Source organism: Aquarana catesbeiana, linkage group LG07 (assembly GCF_042186555.1).
Source record: "Aquarana catesbeiana isolate 2022-GZ linkage group LG07, ASM4218655v1, whole genome shotgun sequence".
NCBI lineage: Eukaryota > Metazoa > Chordata > Amphibia > Anura > Ranidae > Aquarana > Aquarana catesbeiana.
Genome location: NC_133330.1, coordinates 21273785 through 21301621, shown reverse-complemented (window position 1 = coordinate 21301621; position 27837 = coordinate 21273785). Strand labels below are relative to the sequence as shown.

The window sequence follows — 27837 nt, the reverse complement described above, 5'->3', positions numbered from 1 at the left end:
CTGGACATCATATAATGCCCAGTCAGGATCACTGAACCACCTCCCAGCCGTTGTTCTGTTATAGGCCGGGCCGGAAGTGGTTAAACAGAAAAATAAAAAATTCAAAACACATCAAAAATTGCATGACAAACACAACACTTGCGATTCCATTGAAGTCTATTACACGCAAAACGCAGGAAAAAATCCCTGACCCTTTCCAAAAACGTGCCGGCCTCAAAATGCATAGATGTGAACGTGTATCATAGGAAACAATGTTAAATGGACTGTAGTGCGTTTCTGCAAACCGCACTAAAAAACAGATAGGTGTGAACCTGGGGTAAGGCATGCTTGTTATACTTACTGTTGAACCTAAGGGGTTAATCCTCTGCAGTGTGTAAAAAGGCCGTTTTTACACACTTTTAAAGGCTGATCCGGACTTCTCTGATCCTTCCCTTTTTCCACAGTCCCCAATCCATCTCCTAATAGTAGTACAGAGTCCTTGGGGGCACTCCGCACATGCTCAGTTTGGTGTGTATTGCTAGAGAGTTTTTTTTTTCTTCTTTTGGGAGAGTGCATGTGATCAGCACAGGGCCAATCAGCACTGTACAGACAGAGGGTCAGGGGTCCTGCAGCCTCATAGGACAGTCAAAGGAGAATGAAAATGCCTCCTACAAACTTTAACCAGTGCTCGGCCGGATACCAATAGAATTCACAAGACTGCTATATACTGCTGATGAGAAAAAGGTATTTAGCAGGTTATATTTACTAAAATAATTGCATTTCCATGTTCTGTGTACTGTAGGAAACCAGATATAATGAATGCAGGGTCCTGGGTTTGGTAACACTTATTGGAAACATTTTCAGATCAAGGGATCAAGGGGTCTAGGGATGGCCCATCCATTGTGGGCGCACGGGGCACCGCCTCCCCTATCCACCCCCGCCGCCCTTCCTATACATGCGCCCGGCCCCTTTCAGGACGTCGGGCGCATGAATTCCTATGGCGGGGGTGTGTTTTTTGAAGCACCTAATAGACTTCAAAATAGGGTGGGCTCGGGGCGCAGAGCATTTGTGTTGCTAAAGCGAATAAATATTCGCTGTTGCAACACTGATCCTCCTCCCGGCCAATTGGGAAGCGTCACCCGATTGGCTGAAAGGATAGGCGATCCTATAGGACGCCTAGGAGGAGGGGAGGAGATGCATGACAGAAGCGAGGAGGAGAATACACAGGAGCCGATGCCTGCCCTTTTCTGATGTCCGCCGATCCCCGCCATCACAGGTCCCAGAAGATTGCCCAGCCATTCAAAACACGCAGCACATCTCGCGCATGCGCAGTGCGAAGCCGCAAGCTGTCACAGCCGGGTGCCCGCACTTGCAATGTCTGCACCCCGGAGAGGAGAAGGAGAAAAGCGAATCTTTGGATGGCCACATCGCTGGACCATGGGACAGGTGAGTGTCTGTTTATTAAAAGTCAGCAGCTACACTTTTTGTAGCTGCTGACTTTTAATAAACACAGAAATGGGTGAAACTCCGCTTGAAATCCAATAAATGAGAGGAGCGAGCCAGGGACAGTCGGGCTGGGGAGGAAAGAGCTGGATGATGCTGGGTGTCCTCCAGCCAGGATATGAGGCGGGGCTCTGTCTGACTTGCAGCAACAGCTAATGTGAAGTAGGTGTAATCATGTGGGAATTATATCTCTTGCAGGAGGGAATTAGGAAATTAGGGGTTGCTGGTAATCGCATCATCGCCAGTCTTAACAAACCTTTTTTCATGTGTCACTGGAAACCGCAGAGAAGGTGACAAACTACGCACACAACAACCACTATTCCAAGGCAGTGAGGGGGCCGTACGTCACCCCTGGTGGAAGCGGGCACTTGTGTGGTCACAGGAGGAAGTGGACAGACGTCTCATGAGCTCAGATGTGGTCGCCATACAAGGAAGTGATAATTATCTGGAGGAAGTCTCAGGGAGGATTGATATCTCACACTCACCTCTTAATATTCCCGTGGAACAGGTCAGACGCATGCAAGTGATGCACAGCCTGCAGGAGACCCACAGCGATCATCAGCCTCCTCTCCCAGCTCAGGATGTGCTCTCCTTCCTATAAATTATATTATGTATCAGATAGAGGAAGTCAGAGATAAGCCTAATGTGCATCCGATCAGGGCCGTCTTTAATATCGATTGGACCCTGGGCAAACATTTTCTTTGGCCCTCCCAAATTCACTTATTAACTATTTTCTGGCAGTGTAGGCACAAGGGGCAGCTCCTTTGGGTCACACAACAATGACTGTGCCCGGGGCAGCTGCCCTCTTTTGCCCTGCGTTAAAGACGGCCCTGCACACGAAACAATTTGTTCAGTGCAGCATGCTTAGTAATGAGATCATACCTCTTGTAGGTCTTTAGGACCTCTCACAGAGATCACAGCACTCCCCCTGGCAATGCCTTCATCAGCCCCCCCCCCCCCCCCAACAAAGCAAGTAATAACCAACAAGTGTTAGGACATACAATAACCCCCAAAAAAGTGTCAGGGCAAGCAATAACCCCCAACAAGTGTCAGGGCAAACAATAACCCCCAACAAGTGTCAGGGCAAGCAATAAGCCCTGGTAAGTGTCAGGGAATGCAATAACCCCCAGCAAATGTTAAGGCGAGCAATAACCCCCAAGTCTCAGGGCAAGCAATGACCTCCAACAAGTGTCAGTGCATGCAATAACCCTTAGTAAGTGTCAGGGCATGCAATAACCCCCAGCAAGTGTCAGGGCAAGCAATAGTCCCCAGTGTCAGGACAAGAAATAACCCCCAAGTGTCAGGGCAAGCAATAAGCCCCAACAAGTGTCAGGGCAAGCAATATTCCCCAGTGTCAGGGCAAGCAATAACCCCCAACAAGTGTCAGGGCAAGCAATAAGCCCCAACAAGTGTCATGGCAAGCAATATTCCCCAGTGTCAGGGCAAGCAATAATCCCCAACAAGTGTCAGGGCAAGCAATAACCCCTAACAAATGTCAGGGCAAGCAATGACCTTCAACAAGTGTCAGGGCATGCAATAATCCTCAGTGTCAGGGCGTGCAATAACCCCCAGAAATGGTCAGGGCAAGCAATAGGCCCCAACAAGTGTTAAGGCAAGCAATAACCGCCAGCAAGTGTCATGACAAGCAACAACCCCCAGCAAGTGTCAGGGCAAGCAATATTCCCCAGTGTCAGGGTAAGAAATAACCCCCAAAAAGTGTCAGGCCAAGCAATAACCCCCAACAAGTGTCAGAGCAAGCAATGACCTCCAACAAGTGTCAGGGCAAGCAATAACCCCCAACAAATGTCAGGGCAAGCAATGACCTCCAACAAGTGTCAGGGCATACAATAACCCTCAGTAAGTGTCAAGGCATGCAATAACCCCCAGCAATTGTCAGGGCAAGCAATAGGCCCCAACAAGTGTCAGTGCAAGCAATGACCAAGTGTCAGGGCATGCAATAACCCTTAGTAAGTGTCAGGGCATGCACTTATTAAGGGTAAGCAAGTGTCAGGGCAAGCAATAAGCCCCAGTAAGTGTCAGGGCAAGCAATGACCCCCAACAAGTGTCAGGGCAAGCAATGACCCCCAACAAGTGTCAGGGCAAGCAATGACCCCCAACAAGTGTTAGGGCAAGCAATGACCTCCAACAAGTGTCAGGGCAAGCAATAACCCCCAGCAAGTGTCAGGTCAATCAATAACCCCCAACACGTGTCAGGGCAAGCAATGACCCCCAACAAGTGTTAGGTCAAGCAATGACCTCCAACAAGTGTCAGGGCAAGCAATAACCCCCAGCAAGTGTCAGGGCAAGCAATAACCCCCAGCAAGTGTCAGGGCAAGCAATAACCCCCAACAAGTGTCAGGGCAAGCAATAACTCCCAACAAGTATCAGGGCATGCAATAACCCCTAACAAGTGTCAGAGCAAGCAATAACCCCCCAACAAGTGTCAGGGCAAGCAATAACCCCCAACATGTATCAGGGCATGCAATAACCCCCAACAAGTGTCAGGGCAAGCAATAAGCCCCAACAAGTGTCAGGGCATGCGATAACCCCCAGCAAGTGTCAGGGCAAGCAATGAGCCCCAGTAAGTGTCAGGGCAAGCAATAAGCCCCAGTAAGTGCCAGGGCAAGCAATAACCCCCAACAAGTGTCAGGGAAAGCAATGACCCCCAACAAGTGTCAGGGCAAGCAATGACCCCCAACAAGTGTCAGGGCAAGCAATGACCCCCAACAAGTGTCAGGGCAAGCAATGACCCCCAACAAGTGTCAGGGCAAGCAATAACCCCCAGCAAGTGTCAAGGCAATCAATAACCCCCAACAAGTGTCAGTGCAAGCAATAACCAGCAACACAATAATAACAACTATGCATTGCACGCTTCTTATCTGCTTATGTTTTGCTGGCTGTTTCAGAAAACAATAAGATGAAAGATATTGCAATTGGCAGTTAATGAACTTACTCTGTGTAAAGCCTCATCCAAGGAGCCGTTCTTCATGAACTGGTTGATGAGGCAGCGATGTCCGCTCTCCAGGCAGAACCCCAGCAGTGGCAGCAGATTAGGGTGGGTACAGCTGCAACGTAAAAGGCAAGAGATAATGTAAAGGGCCCAAAGCATACCCCGCCCACACCCTGCATTTTGACTGCCCACTTTCTGGGTGGACAAGCCCAAATCACGCCCACTGTATGAGTTGGTCCCACCCAGACCCCCCACCTCTAAATACGCAAGGACTGATCGCCCACTCACAGCCCTGATCCCAGCAATACGTGTCTTTTTTGAGTTACCACATAGTAACTCCAATAAGGTTGATGCTGTGATCCCGAGACATGGCCCTGGACAGAGCTGTGGTCACTGTGGTCTGTGTCCCCTAGAGGGGATTTCCCTTCACTTCCTATTCTAGTGACACCCCATGCATTAGAGAACAGGGGATTAGGGACAGGCAGACCAGGACAGGAAAAAAACAAAGGTTCTCACCCTTCTACACTGAAATCAATTTAAACAGAGGAATTGTGGTGGTTACCATTGCTGACTGTTCCTTTCAAAACTGTCATGTTGATCCAATGGCTTCAGTCATTTCCAAGTAGACATGTGCAATTCGTTTCATTCCGAATTCGTTTTTCGCCGAAATTTGACAAATTCGGTAATTCGGAAATATTCGAATTAACAAAAACCCGTTTAACGAATTTTTCCAAAAATTTGAAAATCCGAAAATCTAAAATTTGGAAATTCGACAATCCGAAAATAAGAACGATAATCAGAAAATTAGAAAACCCAAAAATTCTAAAATCTTAAATAATAACTAACTAATAATAACTATCACTAACTATTAAATTATATTATATATATATTAATTATATTATTATTATATTATATTATATTAAATTATAGGTATTCGAAATTCCTTTCAAATTTGGCTGTTAGTGAAGATGACAAATACGAATTTATCCAAAGTTACGAATTTTCCGAAATAACGAATGTCCCAGCTAAACGAATGGAATGCAACGAATTAATAATAATAAATAATAATAATAATAATATTATTATTAATTTGTTACGTTCCATTCATTTAGATGCGGCATTTGTTATTTCGGATAACTTCGGATAAATTTGTATTCGTTACGTACCCTAACAGACAAATTTGAAAGGAAATTCCAATACCTATAATTTAATAGTTATTTTTAGCTAGTTAGTTATTATTTCAGATTTTCGAATTTTCGTTCCTATATTCGAATTTAGTTCTTTCGAATTTTCAGATCTTCTTTCTTATTTTTGGATTTTGGAATTATCGAATTTCCGAATTTCCAAACTTTCAGATTTCGAATTTCCGAATTTTCGAATATACAAATTTTTTCAAAATAACAAAATTTCGATCATAACGAATGACCCGAAAAACTAAAAAAAAAAAAAAAAATGAATGAAACGAAAACAAACAAATTTTTTGGCAGTGCACATGTCTATTATCTAAGTATGTAACTGAACAGGTCCTGAGATCATGCTTTTTTTTTTTTTTTTTTATATCTGCATGCCTGTTCAAGATCAGGGACCTGAGGCCAGGCACAGCCAGGAAACTGGCATTTTAACCACTTGACCTCCGGAAGATTTTACCCCCTTCATGACCAGGCCATTTTTTTTCTACGTGGCACTGCGCCACTTTAACTGGCAATTGCGCGGTCATGCAACGCTGTACCCAAATAAACTTTGTATCATTTTTTTCACACAAATAGAGTTTTCTTTTGGTGGTTTTTGATCACCATTGTGTTTTTTTTTTTTTTTGCGATATAAACCAAAAAAGACTGAAAGATTTGAAAAAAAAACAATATTTGTTACTTTCTGCTATAAAACATATCCAGTAATAAAAAAAAAATCAATTTGATTCATAAATTTTGCCCAAAATGTATTCTGCTATATGACTTTGATAAGAAAAAATCCCAATAAGTGTATATTGATTGTTTTGCGTGACAGTTATGGTGTCTACAAACTATGGGATATATACTGTAATTAAATTTTTTTTAACTACTAATAGTGGTGATCAGCGTCTTATAATGGGACTGCGATAGTGTGGCGGTCAATCTGACACTAACAGTCACTGGGGGGGAACTGACTCACTGACACTGACATCACCAGTGACATTAATAAAGTGATAGTACACACTGTTTTTGTAGCTGGTCCTTGGCCATGCCTCCTATGGTTGCCTGCGGGCCGATGTTTTGTCTTATGGTGTCTACTTGACCCCCTGAACCATTACCTATTCTAATATATTCTGGGGTAAGTGGGAGAATTCTTGAGATATGTATGCACACACACACACACGATAAATATTGAATAAAAAGGATATTTTAGCTAACTGTTGTCTCTTGTTAGAAGCCTCTGATATTCATTAGACAGCATACCCTGAGGAAGCAACATTATTGGGCGAAACATGTTGGGAACCACACCATCGTGCTGTACCTTAAAGCACTGTACTGTATGAGTCTTCTTTAATGCAATTACGTTGTTTTTATGTATTAAAGTGTGCCTGTGTAATGTGTGTTGCTTTTATTAATCGATCTCTAAGTTTCTTATCCCTGCTTTGCAGGGATGAGAAACAGAGAGATCATTCTCTCTGTACAGAGCCCTGTGTTGACTCAACACAGAGCTCTGGGCTGTGATTGGTCACAGCCAATCAGCAGGTCCCAGCTGTAAATCATTGGGCAGGACTTGCTGACAGGTTCCCCTGCTGTGTACAATCACAGCGGGTGCCGGCCAGGGGGGAGTGCATGTGCAAGCTCTGAACCCAGCAAGTAGGCAGCAATGTACGGGGGCGCTGCTTTGCCTACATCTTCCACTTATCCGCAGTACATTACAGGCAGAAAGTGGTTAAGAAGGGAGTCAGCAATGGCTGCTTCCTTATGCCTCCCAGCACATGTGCTTCTTGAAGAGCGTAGTGCTGGCAGAAGTTATTGAACGGGGCTGGTTGCAGATGTCAGAGGAAGCTTCATGAGTCTCACCGGAAAGTGATATGTGCTTCTGTCTGGAAGAAGGAATGTAATCTGTCTGTCTGGTCTCCATCCACCTAAAAAAAAAAAAACTGTGATTATTCCTGGACATCACATGCTGTGAGTGCTTTTTTTTTTTTTTTTTTTATAGAATAATGTTTTTCATCATCTTCCCATCTCAGTGCTGCTGATCTCCTGTAGCCTCTTTCCACTACTTCCACTTCTACATGCACTCTCTCTTGGCTGCACTTTATTGCTCTGGGCCAGCTTCCTGACAGTGACAGCGGTGGACCACGCCAGTGCAATGTGTGCAGCTGCTTGTACTCTCCACTAGGGGGAGCATAGGTCAAAGGGTGACAACACAGAAAGCACAGCCGGGAGATAATTGTCACTTCATAACCAGAAGAGCCGGAACAAGGACCTCTATGGCAGGACTAAATGAAAGCAGCAACTTTTAGAAATTATATTAAAATATTAAAGCTTAGATTAATTAAATTACATTTTTATATGATACATATGATATATATTTTCAAACATTGTTACTAATAATGAACCACTTGCTTACCGGGGACATTCACCCCCTTCCTGCCCAGGCCAATTTTCAGCTTTCAGCGCTGTCGCACTTTGAATGACAATTGCGCGGTCGTGCTACACTGTACCCAAATGACCATTTTATCATTTTTTCACACAGATAGAGCTTTCTTTTGGTGATATTTAATCACCTCTGGGGTTTTTATGTTTTGCTAAACAAATTTAAAAAAAGACCAAAAATTTTGAAAAAAATAAAACTGTTCTTGCAGTTTTTTATAAAATTTTGCAAACAGGTAATTTTTTTTCTTCATTGATGTGCGTTGATGAGGCTGCACTGATGGGCACTGATAGGTGGCACTGATGGGCATCGATAGGCTGCACTGATGGACACTGATAGGCGGAACTGATGGGCACTGATAGGTGGCACTGATGAGCACTGATGGGCACAGATAGGCTGCACTGATGGGCACAGATAGGTGGCACTGATGGGCACTGATAGATGGCACTGATGGGCACTGATGAGACGGTACTGGTGGGCACTGATCAAGAGGCACTAAAGAGACTGCACTGGTAGGTGGCATTTATGGGCACTGATAAGGCAGTACTGATGGGCACTGATAGGTGGCACTGATGAGGCGGCATTGGTGGGCACTGATCAAGAGGCACTGATGAGACTGCACAGATAGGCGGCACTGATAGGTAGCATTGATAGGTGGCACTCATGGACACTATTAGATGCCACTGATAGGCACTGGTAGATGACACTGATAGGCAGCATTGATAGGTGGCACAATAAGGCACTGATTGGCAGCACTGGTGGGCACTGATAGGTGGCACTGCTGGGCACTGGTAAATGGCACTTGTGGGCGTTGATAGGTGGCACTGGTGGGCACTGGTAAATGGCACTGGTGGGCGTTGATAGGTGGCACTGGTGGGCACTGGTAGGTGGCACTGGTGGGCACTGCTTAGCAGCAATGGCTCTACGTGTGCGGGACTGTCAGCGTAAGGAGAACAAAAAAAAGGCGAATACCGGCTTCTGACATTGTCAGCTCACGTCTCCGTCACTCTTCTCTCTCCACCAATCAGCATGCTTCTTCTCAGCAAATGAACCGATTGGCTCCTTGTGCTGCTTCTCCCTCTCCCAGTCTGAGCTCTACTGTATAGGGACTGCAAGGGGCTGATACCTGGTCATGTTCAGGTTCTTACACTGCTTGCTGATGTATTAGTGATTCCAGAGTTGCATTCATTTCTGTCTTTTTATATCTGCCTGGATAGGATAGGCTGAAGCCGGCTAAGCAAGTGGATTTCAGTCATTTACCTCCTTTATCCTCTTTACAGCGAAGGTTCTGTCCGCCTTCTTCCCCACGTAGATGTCAGCGAACTGTCCGGAGTAAATCTTCCTTTCCATGCCGAATGTGTCGGTGATTTCATCCACCTGCCGAGGAGTCCACTGCTGACACAAGGCGCCCGGCGTCAGGCTGATCTCCTGCTGCGGGATGCTCAGAGCCTACAGACAGGGGGCGCTAATATATCAATGACATCATACAGAATGCGCAAAGTGCTTTATGTGAAAGGGGTTTATTATCAATTATAGATCAATATGGAAATGCTTTTAGACGTTTAAAGGGGAACCCCAGCCAAAATTGTTCTTTTTACTTTTGGGCAGAGGATAGAAGAATTAAAGCTAAAATTAAATCAGCTTTTTTTTTTTTTTTTCCCTGATTTCTCCCCTCGCCCCCATCATTCACATGCTAATTACATTTTTTATATAAAACCTTTCGATTTTTGTTACATATCTTATTTTAGGCTCAGAGATGTCATCACTGGTTCTCTGTGCTTCTCTATCCACTCAAAGCGTTTCTTACCACAGCATTTCCTATTCCTGATATGTGGCTGCTGCACCATGTACTTGTATGGGAAACTCTCCTGTTCTCTTTGTATTGCTTCCTTTATGTGAAATCCCCAGTGATCCTGCCAGTCCATCTGCTTTCCTATAAAAAAAACTGACCACACTAAGCAGGAGAACACACAGTGGTCAGTTCTCTAGCTGTGCTGGGAACTCAGCCTTGTCTCCTCCAATGAGCAGACTTATCCAGACATGCCCCTCCTGCACAGCCTTTCACTGGGAAGCTCAGTGTGCTGTTGGTTCTCCTCCCCCCCTCAGCCTATTGCTTTAGGGTGTGCACCCCAAAAGCTCAAACACAGACGCCTTTCTCTGCAGCCTCAGCTGCATGGGGCAGTGAATGAATGGGAAGAGCTCTGTGCTGAGCAGCTTCCTGTTCCTTCACAAACTGAAGCATAGTAAACACAGTTTACTATGTTTGAGTTATGAATGAACACAGTGAGTGAGTGTGTTCACTGTGTTCATTTAGAAAAGGAAAGCACTGGTAAATTACATATTTACTAGCCCCTTCCCCCACTCTCCATCCTGAAACATCCCCTGGGGGGGGGGGGGTGTAGCGGGAAGCCAGTAGAACTTCAGGGGGATCCAACATGGGGAGTAGGCAGTAGGGGGAATCAGCACCGCACATAGTGATTAGAGTGTGCTCAGTCACTCATGGCACACCCCCTGCGCGCGCCTATGCCCCCAGCTCTTATGCAGCTGAGAACAGAGGGAATTTGATCACTTGTAAAAAGGGGGATACTGGTATTTATATATTTATATATTTATATATATATATATATATATATATATATATATATATATATATGTGTGTGTGTGTGTGTGTGTGTGTGTGTGTATATTTATTTATTTATTTATTTATTTTTTTTTATCTATACACAAATGTTTTGCCTTTTGTTTCAATTTTTAACTGAATGAGCTGTTTTACAAGGTGATGGTTTACAATCACTTTAAGGACCTGGCCTATTCTGACATTTCTCTCCAAGATGTAAAAATCTTTTTTTTTACTAGAAAACTACTCAGAACTCCCACATATTATATATATATATATATATATATATATATATATATATATATATATATATATATATATATATATATATATATATATATATATTTTTAGCAGAGCCCCTAGAGAATTAAAATTTAGCAATTTTTTATGTCACATATTTTATGTAGCGGTTTTTCAAACGCAATTTTTGTTAATGAATTTAACATAAAAAACACAATATATACCCCAAAGATAATGTTACGCCGAGTAAATAGATGCCGAACATGTCATGCTTTAAAATTGCGCACGTTCGTGGAATGGCGAAAAACTACGGTACATAAAAAACTCCATAGGCGACGCTTTAAAAAATATTAAAGGTTACCAGTTTAGAGTTACAGAGGAGATCTAGGGCTAGAATTATTGCTCTCGCTCTAACGTTTGCTGTGATACCTCACATGTGGGGTGCGAACACCGTTTATATATGTGGGCGTGACTTATGTATGCATTCACTTCTGTGCGCAAGCTCAGAGGGATGGGGGTGCTTTAATTTTTTTTTTTTTTAATATTATTATTTCATTACATCTTTTATTTTTTACAGTGTCCCTTTAAAAAAAGAAATGTAAACATCCCTTGCGATAACAATACAGCATGACAGGACCTCTTTATGGAGAGATCCGGGGTCTATAAGACCCCGGATCTCTCCTCTACAATGGAAAGCATGAGATCCACAAAAAAAAGCATTGATTTCATCCTTTGCCAAAAAAAAATGCCATTATTTACATAGGGCCGGAAGTGACGTCATGATATTGCTCTGGTCCTCCTAGACCAGGTATCTTCAAACTACGGCCTCCAGCTGTTGCGGAACTACACTTCCCATGAGGCATTGTAAAACTCTGACATTCACAGACATGACTAGGCATGATGGGAATTGTAGTTCCTGAACAACTGGGGGGCCATAGTTTGGAGACCCCTGTCCTAGACCATAGAGATTAGCGGAGGCAAACTTTCCTCAGCTAACCTCTGTGGTTTGCCGCCGCAAACATTCCCAGGTGGTTCCCAGGGCTACCGATCATCCAGGTAAGCCCAAGAACCACCGGAACGCGGCGGAAGGGGGGGGGGTTGACCCTTCTTGCCACTTCTAAAAGTGATCCAGCAGCTAATTAGCTGCTCAGATCACTTTTAGCGGTTAGAGAAATAATACCAGGGGTTTATGGCATATTGCTGCAGCCATAACCCCCCGGTATTCCACTTAAAAAGTCTTCAAGTGGCTATGTAATGCAGGCAGATCATGGCTGGTGGGAGGGGCCATCAGGGTGCTGTGCGTGGCTTCCTGAAAACATCACAGCACCCTACTTTAGTACTCCTCCAAGGAGCCTTCAGCCCTAATGTAAGCAGTCGGCTGGCTCTTGGGAGGAGTTATGCAAATATCAAAATGCATTGATGGGTGACTGCCAGTCTGTGTTTAGCTCCATCTAGTGGCCAAACTGTGGTGCATTTTCTCATTGCGGTATTTCAAAAACATATACCACATTTTGGCCACTGGATGGAGCTGACGATCATAAGGATTACTCTTTTAGAAAAATTACGTTCAGAGTTGATGAAAATGTGACATTTGTTAATGTTTTACAAACTGACCCCTTAGACGCTTTCTACATGAATTCGGGTTTATGTCAATGGACCAATCAGTGTACTTTCGGTTGCACTTCCCTTGCATTTGATATCAGTTTGAGACGCTTCGGAGATCATTCACAGCCCATTAACAGGTGCATGTGACCTGCCTCTAAGCTGTATCAGCGTCCCTCTAAATTGCACGCACCTCATCTGTTCTGGAGAACGGACTGCAATCTTTCTCCAAGGACCTCAGAAACTCTGGCGGAGGAGGCGGCGGGGATGGCAGAACGAAGTCTGTGAAATATATAATCAGATTGTAACCACCTGTATCCATCTCTGGATCAATAAACTGAAACCCTCCACCCAATACACTTTACCTGGAGCTTTATCCATCATGGCGGTGCTGGCCGTTGAGTTCTGTTGTGTCCCGGAACCGTGATCCGATCTTCTCTCTGATCCTGGAGAGTTCTTGGAGGAGATCATGGGGTCTGCACCCAACAGAGCTAAATGTCATCATTGATATTGGATCATCAGAGATAAATGTCATTATTGGTTAAACTATCTATTGGATCATCAGAGATAATAATACAAATGTATTCATTCCTGCTGATGCTTTTTCCTTTTGACAGAGAACATTGAACCAATTTTATCAGTCCCTACCACCAGAGGAGCTTACACTCTAATGTCCCCCCGCAGTCACATACTATTACTATTATTCTTTTATATAGCTCTGACCAGGGCTTTTTTTCTCAGAGAATAGGTGCAGGAACTCCCGCCTTCTAAGTCACCCCTTGTCTCCGCCCCCTACCCACCCCCGAGCACCGTCCCTTGGTTCCACCCCCTACCCACCTCCCAGTACCACCCCTTTTAGAGAATACAGAACCAAGTATCATTCTGTGGCGCTAAGTAATTCGTATAGAATTTGTTAGCAGCAAAAAGTATAAATTTAGTGCTGGAGGTGCCGGAACTGCGTTTCCCCTGAAAAAAAGCCCTGGCTCTGACATATACCGCAGTGCTGTACCGAGAACACCGAGTCAGTCGCATCAGTCTCTGCACCATAGGAGCTTACACTCTAATGTCCCCACCACAGTCGCACACTATTATTATTATACATATACTGTATGTAGCTCTGACATATTTTGTAGCACTGGACGAATAACACTAAGGCATTCACATCAGTCTCTGTACCAAAGAAGCTTACACTCTAATGCCCCCCCACGCAGCCACAAACTATGATTATTATACATTTATATAGCTCTGACATAAACCACAGTGCTGTACAAAGAACACTGAGCCAGTCACATCAGTCGCACCATAGAAGCTTACATTCTAATGTCCCCACCACCACAGTGACATACTATTATTATTATTATACATTTATGTAGCTCTGACCTATACCGCAGTGTTGTACAGAGAACACTAAGCCGTTTACATCATTTTCTGCAACTGAAGAGCTTAAGCTCTAATGTCCCCCCACAGTCACATACTGTTATTATAATACATTTATATAGCTCTGACATATACTGCAGTGTTGTACAGAGAACCCTAAGGCATTCAGATAAGTCTCTATACCAGAGGAGCTTACACTCTAATGCGCCCTCCCTTCATAGTCACACACTATTATTATAATACATTTATATAGCTCTGATATATACCGCAGTGTTGTACAGAGAACACTAAGGCATTCAGCTAAGTCTCTACACCAGAGGAGCTTACACTCTAATGCACCCTCCCTTCCCCCACAGTCACACACTATTATTATAAAACATTTATACAGCTCTGACATATACCACAGTGTTGTACAGAGAACACTAAGGCATTCACATAAGTCTCTAAACCAGAGGAGCTTACACTCTAATGCGCACCCCCCCCCCCCTTCCGCCACAGTCACACACTATTATTAGAGAACACTAAGGCATTCACATAAGGCACGTAAGGAATTCACATGAGGAGCTTACACTCTAATGCCCCCCCCCCACCCCACTATTATACATTAAAATGGCTCTGATATATTCAGCAATGCTGTTCAATGCTGTACAAAAGAGCCTCTGTAATTTAAAATATGATATTTGCATTAAAGTGATTTTGAATTTTTTTGTGGTCAAATTTTTTTGTGGACTAATTAATATGAAAATTTGATTTGGGGGACTTCCCATAACTTTGCTTCAAAATCATTGGAACAACTGTAACAGGCCATAGTACATGTATTGCTATGACATTAGACTGTGAGCTCCTCAGGGGCGGGGACTGTGGTTGATGATTCTATGTACACTGTAGATCTCTGTGAACTATGTTGGTGCTACAAATATGGGAAATAAATTAATATAATTTTTATAACTTATAATAAGATAACAATGAGCTATTCTCCAAACAGACGTAGCCACGGAACAGAAGTCAACTGAATAACACGACTGCAGCTGGGGGGGGGGGGGGTCTTTTGCTCCACATAGGCCTGACTCACTCTGCCGGAGGATCTCCAGCGCTCTGTAAAGTTCCAGTTTCTCCAATATATCCTCCAGGTCCTGCACGGTGGCCAGTCTCTGTCCCCAACTCCAAAGCAGCTCCCTGGTGGCGTTATCTCCCACTCTCCTCTTCATCTGGAATCTCTGTACAGATGTTTCATCGCTCATGATGTTGGAAACTAAAAGGGAAAAAAAAGGTTTAGGTTATAAAATAAATAAAATCGATTACACAAGACTCTTTTTATTTTATTTTTATCCAAGACTAGAAACATTGAGTCCATGGTGGTTTTGTTCTCCACCTACACTCCAAAGATGGAAGGGTAATGAACCCCTGGCTAAATTGGCCCTAGCCTGTGTATACAAATTGGTTTTTCACATGGGTTATCACTTGCTGGTCCCAAGTCCCAACTAGGGAGGATTGAAGAAAGACATGATGCCACATCACCCATGACAAGAGAGCTGGTCCATAGAAGTGCCAAGATTCGGTTCCAATTGTATGGCTATACACTATATTACCAAAAGTATTGGGACGAAGGCTAACCACTTGCCCACTGGGCACCCCCTTCCTGGCAGGGCCAATTTTCAGCTTTCAGTGCTTTCGCACTTCGAATGACAATTGCGCGGTCATGCAACGCTGTACCCAAATTACATTTTTATCATTTTTTTTCACACAAATAGAGCTTTCATTTCATTTCATTCAAAGTTGAGACAGGGCAACAAAAAGCTGGCAAGGTACAACCCCAATTCCATAAAAGTTGGGGTGGTGCCATGTTTAGCACGATGTAGCATTCCCTCTCCTTTTACCAACACTCTGTAAAGGTCTTGAAACTGAGGAGACCGGTGGCTAGAGTTTTGGGAGACGAATGTTGTCCCATTCTTAAGTAATTGGGACATTATAGTTTGGTTACAAATGTCATATATTAATTTTTGTGTTTATTTAAGTTGAAATTTATGTAGAATACACCCAGCAGGGTGGATAATTGGGGCACTATTGTATGTAATATAGGATTCTGGGGGGCATGATGTTTGTAGATATGAAATTTAACAGAGTGGTGTATTTAAAGTAAAGTAGCGCATTCAACACATACATTTTCCTATTTTTTCACCTAGTGGGGTTTTTTATGATTGCAGCAACTTAATTATATATTAATATTTTTATTTAATTGTTTGCGCCGGTGACACATACTTGCTCATTTGTCCCATTCTTGCCTGATATAGGATTCTAACTGCTCGACAGTCCTGGGTCTTCTTTGTCATATTTTTTGTTTCAAGATGTGCCAAATATTTTCAGATGGTGAAAGGTTTGGACTGCAGGCACACCAGTTAAGCACCCAGACTCTTCTACTAGGAAGCCATGCTATTGTCATAGATCCAGTATGCGGTTTCGCATTGTCCTGCTGAAATATGCAAGATCTTCTCTGAATAAGACGTTGTCTGCATGGCAATATATGCTGCTCTAAAATCTGGATATATTTTTTTAGAATTGATGGTGCCTTTCCAGAGGTACGAGCTGCCCATTCCATATGCACTATTGCCCCCCCCCCCCGTACCATCAGATAAAGTGCTGATAACAAGCTGGAAGGTCCCCCTCCTTTTTAGGAGGAGGTGGCGCCCATGGTTGCCCAAAAAAATGTCAAATTTCGATTTGTCTGACCACAGGACAGTTTTCCACTTTGCAACAGACCATTTTGAATAAGCTTTGGCCCAGAGAAGACGGTAATATTTCTGGATTATGTTCAGATATGACTTCTTTCCATGATAGAGCATTATCTTGTATTGGTGGATGGCACAGCGAGCTGTAGTCACAGACAGTGATTTCTGGAAGTATTCCTGAGCCCATGCAGTAATGTCCATCACACAATCATGCCTAGTGTTAATGCAGTGCCCTCTGAGGACCCCGAAGATCACCGGCGTCCAATATTGGGTTTCGGCCTTGTCCCCCTCACACAGAGATTTCTCCAGATTCTCAGAATCTTTTGATGATATTATGTACTGTAGATGATAATATATTTAAAGTCTTTGCAATTTTACGTTGAGGAACATTCTTCTAAAAATGTTCGACAATTTTTAGATGCTGCTTTTCACAGATTGGCGAACCTCTGCCCATCTTTACTTCTGAGACATTCTGACTCTCTAGGATGCTCTTTTTATACCCAGTTGTCAGAAACCATGAAATCAGACTGAGACAGAAGTATAGTTAAATAACACTTGTTTAATAATAAAAGTAAATAGAACAAACATAGTCAAAACAAAGTTCAGTTTAAAAATAAAAGTAAATAGAACAAATGTAGTGAAAACAAAGTTTGGTAACCAGAATGGATAGTCAGCCAAGCCAGAAGGGCAGGGATCAGTGTAGTGGAACAGCAAGCAGGATCTGGAGCTAGAAGGGATGTCAGCCAAGCAAGTCTTTAATTTTTTTTATAATTTAATCTTTTATTATAAATCTTAAATATACATAATACACATTGTCAAATACTACATAGCACTCATTCATTACTATAACAACCCCACCCCCCGTCCCCCCTCCCACCTATCTTGATCTGTTGTCCCCATCATCTATCTTCCTTAAGCCGGTTCAATCATTCCCTGTGAATATTTTCCTGACGTTTTAAATCTATTCCTTCTTGCCCAGGTTGCTCTGTAGTTTTCGGTCCGTCCCTGTTCCGCACTGCTTAGGTACTCCATGTTGCCAATGTGGTCCACTCTCTGTAGCCACTCTTTAATGCTTGGCTTCTTAACCACTTAAGGACCGCCTAACGCCGATTTACGTCGGCAAGGCGGCACGGGCAGGCAAAATCACGTACATGTACGTGATTTGCCTCTCGCGGGTGGGGGGTCCGATCGGACCCCCCCCCGGTGCCCGAAGCGGTCCCGTTCTGTTCCCCGGCGATCCGAGATGAGGGGGAGGCCATCCGTTCGTGGCCCCCCCCTCGCGATCGCCGCCGGCCAATGGGAACACTCCTTTGCTGCTGTATGCTAAACAGCAGCAAAGGAAATGATGTCATCTCCCCTCGGCTCGGTATTTTCCGTTCCAGCGCCGAGGGGAGAAGACATCAATGTGAGTGCACAACACACACACACACAGTAGAACATGCCAGGCATACAAAACACCCCGATCCCCCCCCCGATCGCCCCCCGATCCCCCCCCAATCACCCCCCCCCCCCCCCTGTCACAAACTGACACCAGCAGGTTTTTTTTTTTTTTTTTTTTTTCTGATTACTGCATAGTGTCAGTTTGTGACAGTTACAGTGTTGGGACAGTTAGTATTACCCCCCTTTAGGTCTAGGGTACCCCCCTAACCCCCCCTAATAAAGTTTTAACCCCTTGATCACCCCCCGTCACCAGTGTTGCTAAGCGATCATTTTTCTGATCGCTGTATTAGTGTCGCTGGTGACGCTAGTTAGTGAGGTAAATATTTAGGTTCGCCGTCAGCGTTTTATAGTGACAGGGACCCCCATATACTACCTAATAAATGTTTTAACCCCTTGATTGCCCCCTAGTTAACCCTTTCACCACTGATCACCGTATAACCGTTACGGGTGACGCTGGTTAGTTTGTTTATTTTTTATAGTGTCAGGGCACCCGCCGTTTATTACCTAATAAAGGTTTAGCCCCCTGATCGCCCGGCGGTGATATGCGTCGCCCCAGGCAGCGTCAGATTAGCGCCAGTACCGCTAACACCCACGCACGCAGCATGCGCCTCCCTTAGTGGTATAGTATCTGATCGGATCAATATCTGATCTGATCAGATCTATACTAGCGTCCCCAGCAGTTTAGGGTTCCCAAAAACACAGTGTTAGCGGGATCAGCCCAGATACCCGCTAGCACCTGCGTTTTGCCCCTCCGCCCAGCCCACCCAAGTGCAGTATCGATCGATCACTGTCACTTACAAAACACTAAACGCATAACTGCAGCGTTCGCAGAGTCAGGCCTGATCCCTGCGATCGCTAACAGTTTTTTTGGTAGCATTTTGGTGAACTGGCAAGCAAGCACCAGGCAGCGTCAGGTTAGCGCCAGTACCGCTAACACCCACGCACGCACCGTACACCTCCCTTAGTGGTATAGTATCTGATCGGATCAATATCTGATCCGATCAGATCTATACTAGCGTCCCCAGCAGTTTAGGGTTCCCAAAAACGCAGTGTTAGCGGGATCAGCCCAGATACCTGCTAGCACCTGCGTTTTGCCCCTCCGCCCAGCCCACCCAAGTGCAGTATCGATCGATCACTGACACTTACAAGGCACTAAACGCATAACTGCAGCGTTCGCAGAGTCAGGCCTGATCCCTGCGATCGCTAACAGTTTTTTTGGTAGCATTTTGGTGAACTAGCAAGCACCGGCCCCAGGCAGCGTCAGGTTAGCGCCAGTACCGCTAACACCCACGCACGCAGCATACGCCTCCTTTAGTGGTATAGTATCTGAACGGATCAATATCTGATCCGATCAGATCAGATCTATACTAGCGTCCCCAGCAGTTTAGGGTTCCCAAAAACGCAGTGTTAGCGGGATCAACCCAGATACCTGCTAGCACCTGCGTTTTGCCCCTCCGCCCGGCCCAGTCCAGCCCACCCAAGTGCAGTATCGATCGATCACTGTCACTTACAAAACACTAAACGCATAACTGCAGCGTTCGCAGAGTCAGGCCTGATCCCTGCGATCGCTAACAGTTTTTTTGGAAGCTTTTTATTGAACTGGCAAGCACCAGCGGCCTAGTACACCCCGGTCATAGTCAAACCAGCACTGCAGTAACACTTGGTGACGTGGCGAGTCCCATAAGTGCAGTTCAAGCTGGTGAGGTGACAAGCACAAGTAGTGTCCCGCTGCCACCAAAAAGACAAACACAGGCCCGTCGTGCCCATAGTGCCCTTCCTGCTGCATTCGCCAATCCTAATTGGGAACCCACCACTTCTGCAGCGCCCGTACTTCCCCCATTCACATCCCCCAACGAAATGCAGTCGGCTGCATGAGAGGCATTTTTATGTGCTCCCGAGTACCCCTACCCAACGAACCCCCCCAAAAAAGATGTTGTGTCTGCAGCAAACGCGGATATAGGCGTGACACCCGCTATTATTGTCCCTTCTGTCCTGACAATCCTGGTCTTTGCATTGGTGAATGTTTTGAACGCTACCATACACTAGTTGAGTATTAGCGTAGGGTACAGCATTGCACAGACTAGGCACACTTTCACAGGGTCTCCCAAGATGCCATCGCATTTTGAGAGACCCGAACCTGGAACCGGTTACAGTTATAAAAGTTAGTTACAAAAAAAGTGTAAAAAAAAAAAAATATATATAAAATAAAAAAAATAGTTGTCGTTTTATTGTTCTCTCTCTCTATTCTCTCTCTCTATTGTTCTGCTCTTTTTTTACTGTATTCTATTCTGCAGTGTTTTATTGTTATTGTTATTGTTATTGTTATTGTTATTATGTTTTATCATGTTTGTTTTTCAGGTATGTAATTATTTATACTTTATTGTTTACTGTGCTTTATTGTTAACCATTTTTTTGTCTTCAGGTACGCCATTCACAACTTTGAGTGGTTATACCAGAATGATGCCTGCAGGTTTAGGTATCATCTTGGTATCATTCTTTTCAGCCAGCGGTCGGCTTTCATGTAAAAGCAATCCTAGCGGCTAATTAGCCTCTAGACTGCCTTTACAAGCCGTGGGAGGGAATGCCCCCCCCCCCCAACCGTCTTCCGTGTTTTTCTCTGGCTCTCCTGTCTCAACAGGGAACCTGAGAATGCAGCCGGTGATTCAGCCAGCTGACCATAGAGCTGATCAGAGACAAGAGTGGCTCCAAACATCTCTATGGCCTAAGAAACCGGAAGCTACGAGCATTTTATGACTTAGATTTCGCCGGATGTAAATAGCGCCATTGGGAAATTGGGGAAGCATTTTATCACACCGATCTTGGTGTGGTCAGATGCTTTGAGGGCAGAGGAGAGATCTAGGGTCTAATAGACCCCAATTTTTTCAAAAAAGAGTACCTGTCACTACCTATTGCTATCATAGGGGATATTTACATTCCCCGAGATAACAATAAAAATGATTTAAAAAAAAAAAAAATGAAAGGAACAGTTTAAAAATAAGATAAAAAAGCAAAAAAATAATAAAGAAAAAAAAAAAAAAAAAAAAAAAAGCACCCCTGTCGCCCCCTGCTCTTGCGCTAAGGCGAACGCAAGCGGCGGTCTGTCGTCAAACGTAAACAGCAATTGCACCATGCATGTGAGGTATCGCTGCGAAGGTCAGATCGAGGGCAGTAATTTTTGCAGTAGACCTCCTCTGTAGATCTAAAGTGGTAACCTGTAAAGGCTTTTAAAGGCTTTTAAAAATGTATTTATTTTGTTGCCACTGCACGTTTGTGCGCAATTGTAAAGCATGTCATGTTTGGTATCCATGTACTCGGTCTAAGATCATCTTTTTTATTTCATCAAACATTTGGGCAATATAGTGTGTTTTAGTGCATTAAAATTTAAAAAAGTGTGTTTTTTCCCCAAAAAATGCGTTTGAAAAATCGCTGCGCAAATACTGTGTGAAAAAAAAAAATGAAACACCCACCATTTTAATCTGTAGGGCATTTGCTTTAAAAAAATATATAATGTTTGGGGGTTCAAAGTAATTTTCTTGCAAAAAAAAAAAAACTTTTTCATGTAAAAAATAAGTGTCAGAAAGGGCTTTGTCTTCAAGTGGTTAGAAGAGTGGGTGATGTGTGACATAAGCTTCTAAATGTTGTGCATAAAATGCCAGGACAGTTCAAAACCCCCCCAAATGACCCCATTTTGGAAAGTAGACACCCCAAGCTATTTGCTGAGAGGCATGTCGAGTCCATGGAATATTTTATATTGCGACACAAGTTGCGGGAAAGAGACAAATTTTTTTTTTTTTTTTTTTTTTTTTGCACAAAGTTGTCACTAAATGATATATTGCTCAAACATGCCATGGGGATTTGTGAAATTACACCCCAAAATACATTCTGCTGCTTCTCCTGAGTACGGGGATACCACATGTGTGAGACTTTTTGGGAGCCTAGCCGTGTACGGGACCCCGAAAACCAAGCACCGCCTTCAGGCTTTCTAAGGGGCGTGAATTTTTGATTTCACTCTTCACTGCCTATCACAGTTTCGGAGGCCATGGAATGCCCAGGTGGCACAAAACCCCCCCAAATGACCCCATTTTGGAAAGTAGACACCCCAAGCTATTTGCTGAGAGGTATAGTGAGTATTTTGCAGACCTCACTTTTTGTCACAAAGTTTTGAAATTTGAAAAAAGAAAAAAAAAAAAAGTTTTTTCTTGTCTTTCTTCATTTTCAAAAACAAATGAGAGCTGCAAAATACTCACCATGCCTCTCAGCAAATAGCTTGGGGTGTCTACTTTCCAAAATGGGGTCATTTGGGGGGGGTTTGTGCCACCTGGGCATTCCATGGCCTCCGAAACGGTGTTAGGCAGTGAAGAGTAAAATCAAAAATTCACGCCCTTAAAAACGCTGAAGGCGGTGATTGGTTTTCGGGGCCCCGTACGCGGCTAGGCTCCCAAAAAGTCCCACACATGTGGTATCCCCATACTCAGGAGAAGCAGCTAAATGTATTTTGGGGTGCAATTCCACATAGGCCCATGGCCTGTGTGAGCAATATATCATTTAGTGACAACTTTGTGCAAAAAAAAAAAAAAAAAAAAAAAAAGTGTCACTTTCCCGCAACTTGTGTCAAAATATAAAATATTCCATGGACTCAATATGCCTCTCAGCAAATAGCTTGGGGTGTCTACTTTCCAAAATGGGGTCATTTGGGGGGGGGTTGTGCCACCTGGGCATTCCATGGCCTCCGAAACTGTGATAGGCAGTGAAGAGTGAAATCAAAAAGTTACACCCTTAGAAATCCTGAAGGCGGTGATTGGTTTTCGGGGTCCCATACGCGGCTAGGCTCCCAAAAAGTCCCACACATGTGGTATCCCCGTACTCAGGAGAAGTAGCTGAATATATTTTGGGGTGCAATTCCACATAGGCCCATGGCCTGTGTGAGCAATATATCATTTAGTGACAACTTTTTGTAAATATTTTTTTTTTTTTTTTTTTTTGTCATTATTCAATCACTTGGGACAAAAAAAATAAATATTCAATGGGTTCAACATGCCTATCAGCAATTTCCTTGGGGTGTCTACTTTCCAAAATGGGGTCATTTGGGGGGGTTTTGTACTGCCCTGCCATTTTAGCACCTCAAGAAATGACATAGGCAGTCATAAACTAAAAGCTGTGTAAATTCCAGAAAATGTACCCTAGTTTGTAGACGCTATAACTTTTGCGCAAACCAATAAATATACGCTTATTGACATTTTTTTTACCAAAGACATGTGGCCGAATACATTTTGGCCTAAATGTATGACTAAAATTGAGTTTATTGGATTTTTTTTATAACAAAAAGTAGAAAATATCATTTTTTTTCAAAATTTTCGGTCTTTTTCCGTTTATAGCGCAAAAAATAAAAACTGCAGAAGTGATCAAATACCATCAAAAGAAAGCTCTATTTGTGGGAAGAAAAGGACGCAAATTTCGTTTGGGTACAGCATTGCATAACCGCGCAATTAGCAGTTAAAGCGACGCAGTGCCAAATTGGAAAAAGACCTCTGGTCCTTAGGCAGCATAATGGTCCGGGGCTCAAGTGGTTAATACACAGCCATTTTTTAGGAATAAGCCCTTTTGCTGCGTTGAGCAGGTACGGAACCAGGGTTTTTTCATATTGTTTCCTTGTTTTATTGTTCCATGGAACAAATAGTTCCAGGGATGTTGAGGAATACTCTCGCCTGTTATCGCTTCCGTATATTCCAATATACCTTGCCAGTATTCCTTGATCTCTGGGCATTCCCACCATATGTGAAATGTTGTTCCTTGTTGTTTACAATTCCTCCAGCAAAGTGGAGACTTAGCTGGCTGAATTTTATTGAAATTTGTGCCCGAAAGTGGGATTAATGGTGAATTATACTTCCATTTTTCTTTACGATAAAGTGTATCCCATAATTTAGGTACTGTTTTGGTTATCTCGTGTGTGTTTTTATTGAGTGTTCTATATGTCGGTGGAATCCATATAATTTTTTTTCAATTGTGTCCCGAAAAGTGTGTCTTCCATCTTTACCCCTCTTTTTTAGTGTTTGTATTTGCCCATTCAACCAATCTTGCTAATATAATTGTTTTGGCATCCCTCCTTTTTTTTTTCCTAGTTAGTAGATTATAATTTACCCTAGGCTTTTTATTTTGCCATATATATTTCGAGAGTATTGTTTTTATTACTTTAAAAAAGCTTGGTGGTATTCCTATCGGGAGCATCTGAAATGTATGTTATTTTTGGTAAGATCGGCATTTTTAACATGTTTATTCTTCCTATCCATGAAATTGATCTCCTTGTCATGTTTTTTTATCTCACTTTTAAGTTCATTCAGTAAAGGAATGAAGTTAGCTTGGTATAATTTATCTATCTTAGATGTTATTTTAATTCCTAGCTATATTATTTCTTCTTTTTCCTAAGTAAAGGAGAATTCTTGTTTTAATATTTTTTCCTATTTTTTACTTATCCCTAAATTCAGAATTACAGTTTTTATAGGATTTATCTTAAAGTTAGAAAGTGCACCATATTCTTTCAACTCCTTTATTAGATTGGGTAAAGACAGCCTTGGTTTAGTCATATATAGGAGTATGTCATCTGCATATGCTGCAACTTTATGTTCTTCCTTAGTTTAGGAAACCTGCACTCTCCGTTGTTATTTTTGGTAGATTGACTTCCGCTAAATATTTCTGTATTTTAGATTTTCTAGTCTCTTCCTCTTTTGTTTCTCATTTTTTGATTGCGTATAATGCAGTATAGTATGTTTTAAAGGCATTGGCTATTTCTGCTGTTTTGTGTATCATTTCGCCTTTCTCATTTTTTACCTTTTCTATATAATTTAATTTTTTTTTTCCTTTTGTTATTTTTGCTAAAATGTACCTTTCTTTTGCTACGTTTTAAATATCTTTCTGGTTTCCTGCTCCATCATGCCATTTAATTGACCTCTTTTTATAATAATCTTTTGTTGTGTTTCTGTGTCTAGTTGTGTTTTGTGTTTTTGTTTCAAATCATATAGTTCCTTTACTGTATTTTTCATTTTTATTTCCCTTTCTTTTTTTTTCCCAGCTCCCAGGGAGATCAATTTCCCTCTAATATAGGCCTTGTGTGTCTCCCAGATTGTTGCCTTTGAGACTTCTGGTGTATGGTTTAGACTGAAATATTGCTCTACCTCCATCTTTTTTTTTTTTTTTTTTAAAGATATTTTTATTGATTTTTTGTTTCAATACAAACCAGTTGTACAAAAAGCACAACGATAAACTGTCACCAAATAAATCACAATTAAACATTGGTATACCTTGTCAAGTATATTGTCTACATATGAGGGGGGGGGAGAAAAGGAATCAAACAGTTGGCTGATGGTAATTCGATCTGAGATTGATTACACAGTTATATATAATTAGGTATTAACAAGTAAGAGTTATAGTAGTTCACACATGTATGGTGTTCATTCTGGCACGACATGAGAATGGCATAGACCAAGCACACACTATATAGAGAGGGTCATGGGGCTAGCCAGCCACCTGTCCCATATTTTATGGAACATTTTTTTTCGTTTCCTAAGTTCAAAGGTGAGTTTATATAATGGTATGACATCATTAATTAATTTAAGCCATAGGGATTTCAAAGGTGTTTGTATACCTTTCCAGGATAGTAGTATAGACTTTCTAACATAGAAATAAAGGATACGTAATAGTCTCTTAGCCTGTTTGGGTATCTGTAGATCACCAAAGACCCCCAGTAAACCATTTTTCGGGTGGATAATATTGGGGAGTCCCAGGGCAGAGGAAATGAAAGAACCCACTTCCTTCCAAAAGTCCTGAACCACCGGACAGGTCCAGAAGCAATGTAGGAAATCAGCATCTCCTCCACAGCCCCTGAAACATTCAGCATTGGGTTTCAATCCCATCTTACACAGCCTAGCCGGAGTAAGATGAGATTGGTGAAAAATCTTAATCTGTATAACCCTGTCTCTAGAGGAGATAACAGTGTTTTTGTATGTGTCAGTAAATTCAGTCCAGTCTTCCTCCGTAAGTGAAATGTCCATGTCTGCCCATTTATTTTGCGCTTTGCTGAATCTGGGGTTAAAATCTGCCATTAGGGCAGCATAGTAAGCAGAGACAAGTTTAGTAGGATCGGGGTTTCTTAGCAGTATTTCCAATGGAGGCAGGTCTATGGGGTCGTTTAGGGAGCCAAACTGAGCACGGATAGCATGTCTAAGCTGGTAATAGTGGAATAGGTAGGAGTTTGGTAAATTAAAGTCGAGTCTTAGCTGTTGAAAAGTTTTAAATCCCTGGTCGTTGTATAGATGGCATAAATACTTCACCCCCTTAGAGTACCAATGTTCAGCGTCGGGTAAAGAGTTAAGTTCCTGTAGAGTGGGGTTAAACCACAGGGGGTTGTTCGGGGACGCCGACCAAGCATGTCTCTACCTCCATCTTTATTATTCTTCCTACTTCCTCATCATCGATGAGGTCTTCATTCAGTTCAGTACCCTTTTCTCCGGTCCATGTCTCTGAATCTTATTTTTACAGTTAACGGGGCATGATCAGAGACAGAGATTATTTCAATCCCTGCCTCTGCAATGTGCTCCAGTATTTCGTGGTCTATTAAAACATAGTCCAGCCTCGCATACGTGTCGTGCACCATGGAATGATATGTATAATCCTTTTTCTGTGGATGTATTATTCTTATTATTATATACATCAAGTAATTGTTGACTATGTTTTTTTTTTTTTTTATTAATCTTAATTTTCTCGGCACAGTGCACGAGACGTGGTGTCAAGGCCATGATCCATTGAAAAGTTAAAGTCTCCTGCTAGGATTAAATGTCCTTGTTTAAAGTCTGTTAGAGCGTTTAAAACCCAGTTTAAGTATGTTTTGGGGCGTTTGTTAGGGCAATATACGTTGGCTAATGTGTATGTTATTCCTTAGAGAGTCCCTTTCAAAAACAAAAAGCGACCTTCTGGGTCTGCTTTCCTGTCTTCCAGGGTAAAGCTAATATTTTTTGCTATCCCAATAGCTACTGCTTTTACCCTCATATTTTTTTTTTTTTGTAAATTATTTTTATTAGATTTTCAATGTAAGTACCGAACAAAACAGAGCCTATTGGGCATACCCAGGCTCGATCAACAACTACATAAAATAAAAAAACAAAAAAAAATATATAAAAAACAACAAAAACAAAACAATAAACATACACATAGAATCTATATCTATGTTCCTAACTAAACCATTGTACGCTCAACCACCTTGCGACTATTCAAAGTAGTCTTCCAATTCCATGTGTACACTGCAATACCCACTATATTCATTTATGTAATGAGATGTGCAATATAATAACAACATGTTCAATTCCCCCCCTTCCCATACCTATCGACTGAAAAGCCCAGGGACTTTTATGCGATCAGGAACGTCATTTGAGCCCTTCCCGGTTACTCAATAGAATGAACCAATCATCAATCGAGTCTGAATTAGTAGACCGGGATTCCGTCCAAATATCCCATATTTTGTGGAATTTTTTTTCACAACCACGTGACAGGTAAGTAGCTTTGTACAATGGTAGGGCCGCATTCACCAACCTCTTCCAGAAATTTATTGAAGGTGCATATGAGGCCTTCCATCTGAGTACTATAGATTTACGGGCATAGTAAAGTAATAATCCTAGCAGGGTTCTGATTGCCCGTCGTGGGGCCAGTGGTTTAACGAGTCCCAGCAGACATACCTCTACAGACAATGGCACAGAAACAGTGGTGACAGTCAAAATAACTTTGGTTACCTCAACCCAAAAAATTTCAAT

At 42.7% G+C, this 27837-nt stretch overlaps 1 protein-coding gene across 2 annotated transcripts in view; it reads right to left on the bottom strand.

Moving 5' to 3' along the window:
* IRAK2 (interleukin 1 receptor associated kinase 2) overlaps positions 1 to 27837 on the bottom strand; it is a 60803-nt gene that overhangs the window by 10778 nt on the left and 22188 nt on the right. Inside the window, exons 3-9 of one of the 2 annotated variants that reach the window (XM_073591741.1) lie at positions 14947 to 15126; positions 12863 to 12988; positions 12691 to 12779; positions 9299 to 9487; positions 7462 to 7526; positions 4436 to 4547; positions 1968 to 2077 (exon numbers count right to left, since the gene is read on the bottom strand). In XM_073591741.1, coding sequence (XP_073447842.1) covers positions 1968 to 2077; positions 4436 to 4547; positions 7462 to 7526; positions 9299 to 9487; positions 12691 to 12779; positions 12863 to 12988; positions 14947 to 15126 — 871 coding nt within the window. The remainder of the gene's footprint in view (positions 1 to 1967; positions 2078 to 4435; positions 4548 to 7461; positions 7527 to 9298; positions 9488 to 12690; positions 12780 to 12862; positions 12989 to 14946; positions 15127 to 27837) is intronic. The other variant, XM_073591742.1, reaches the window with a different exon arrangement.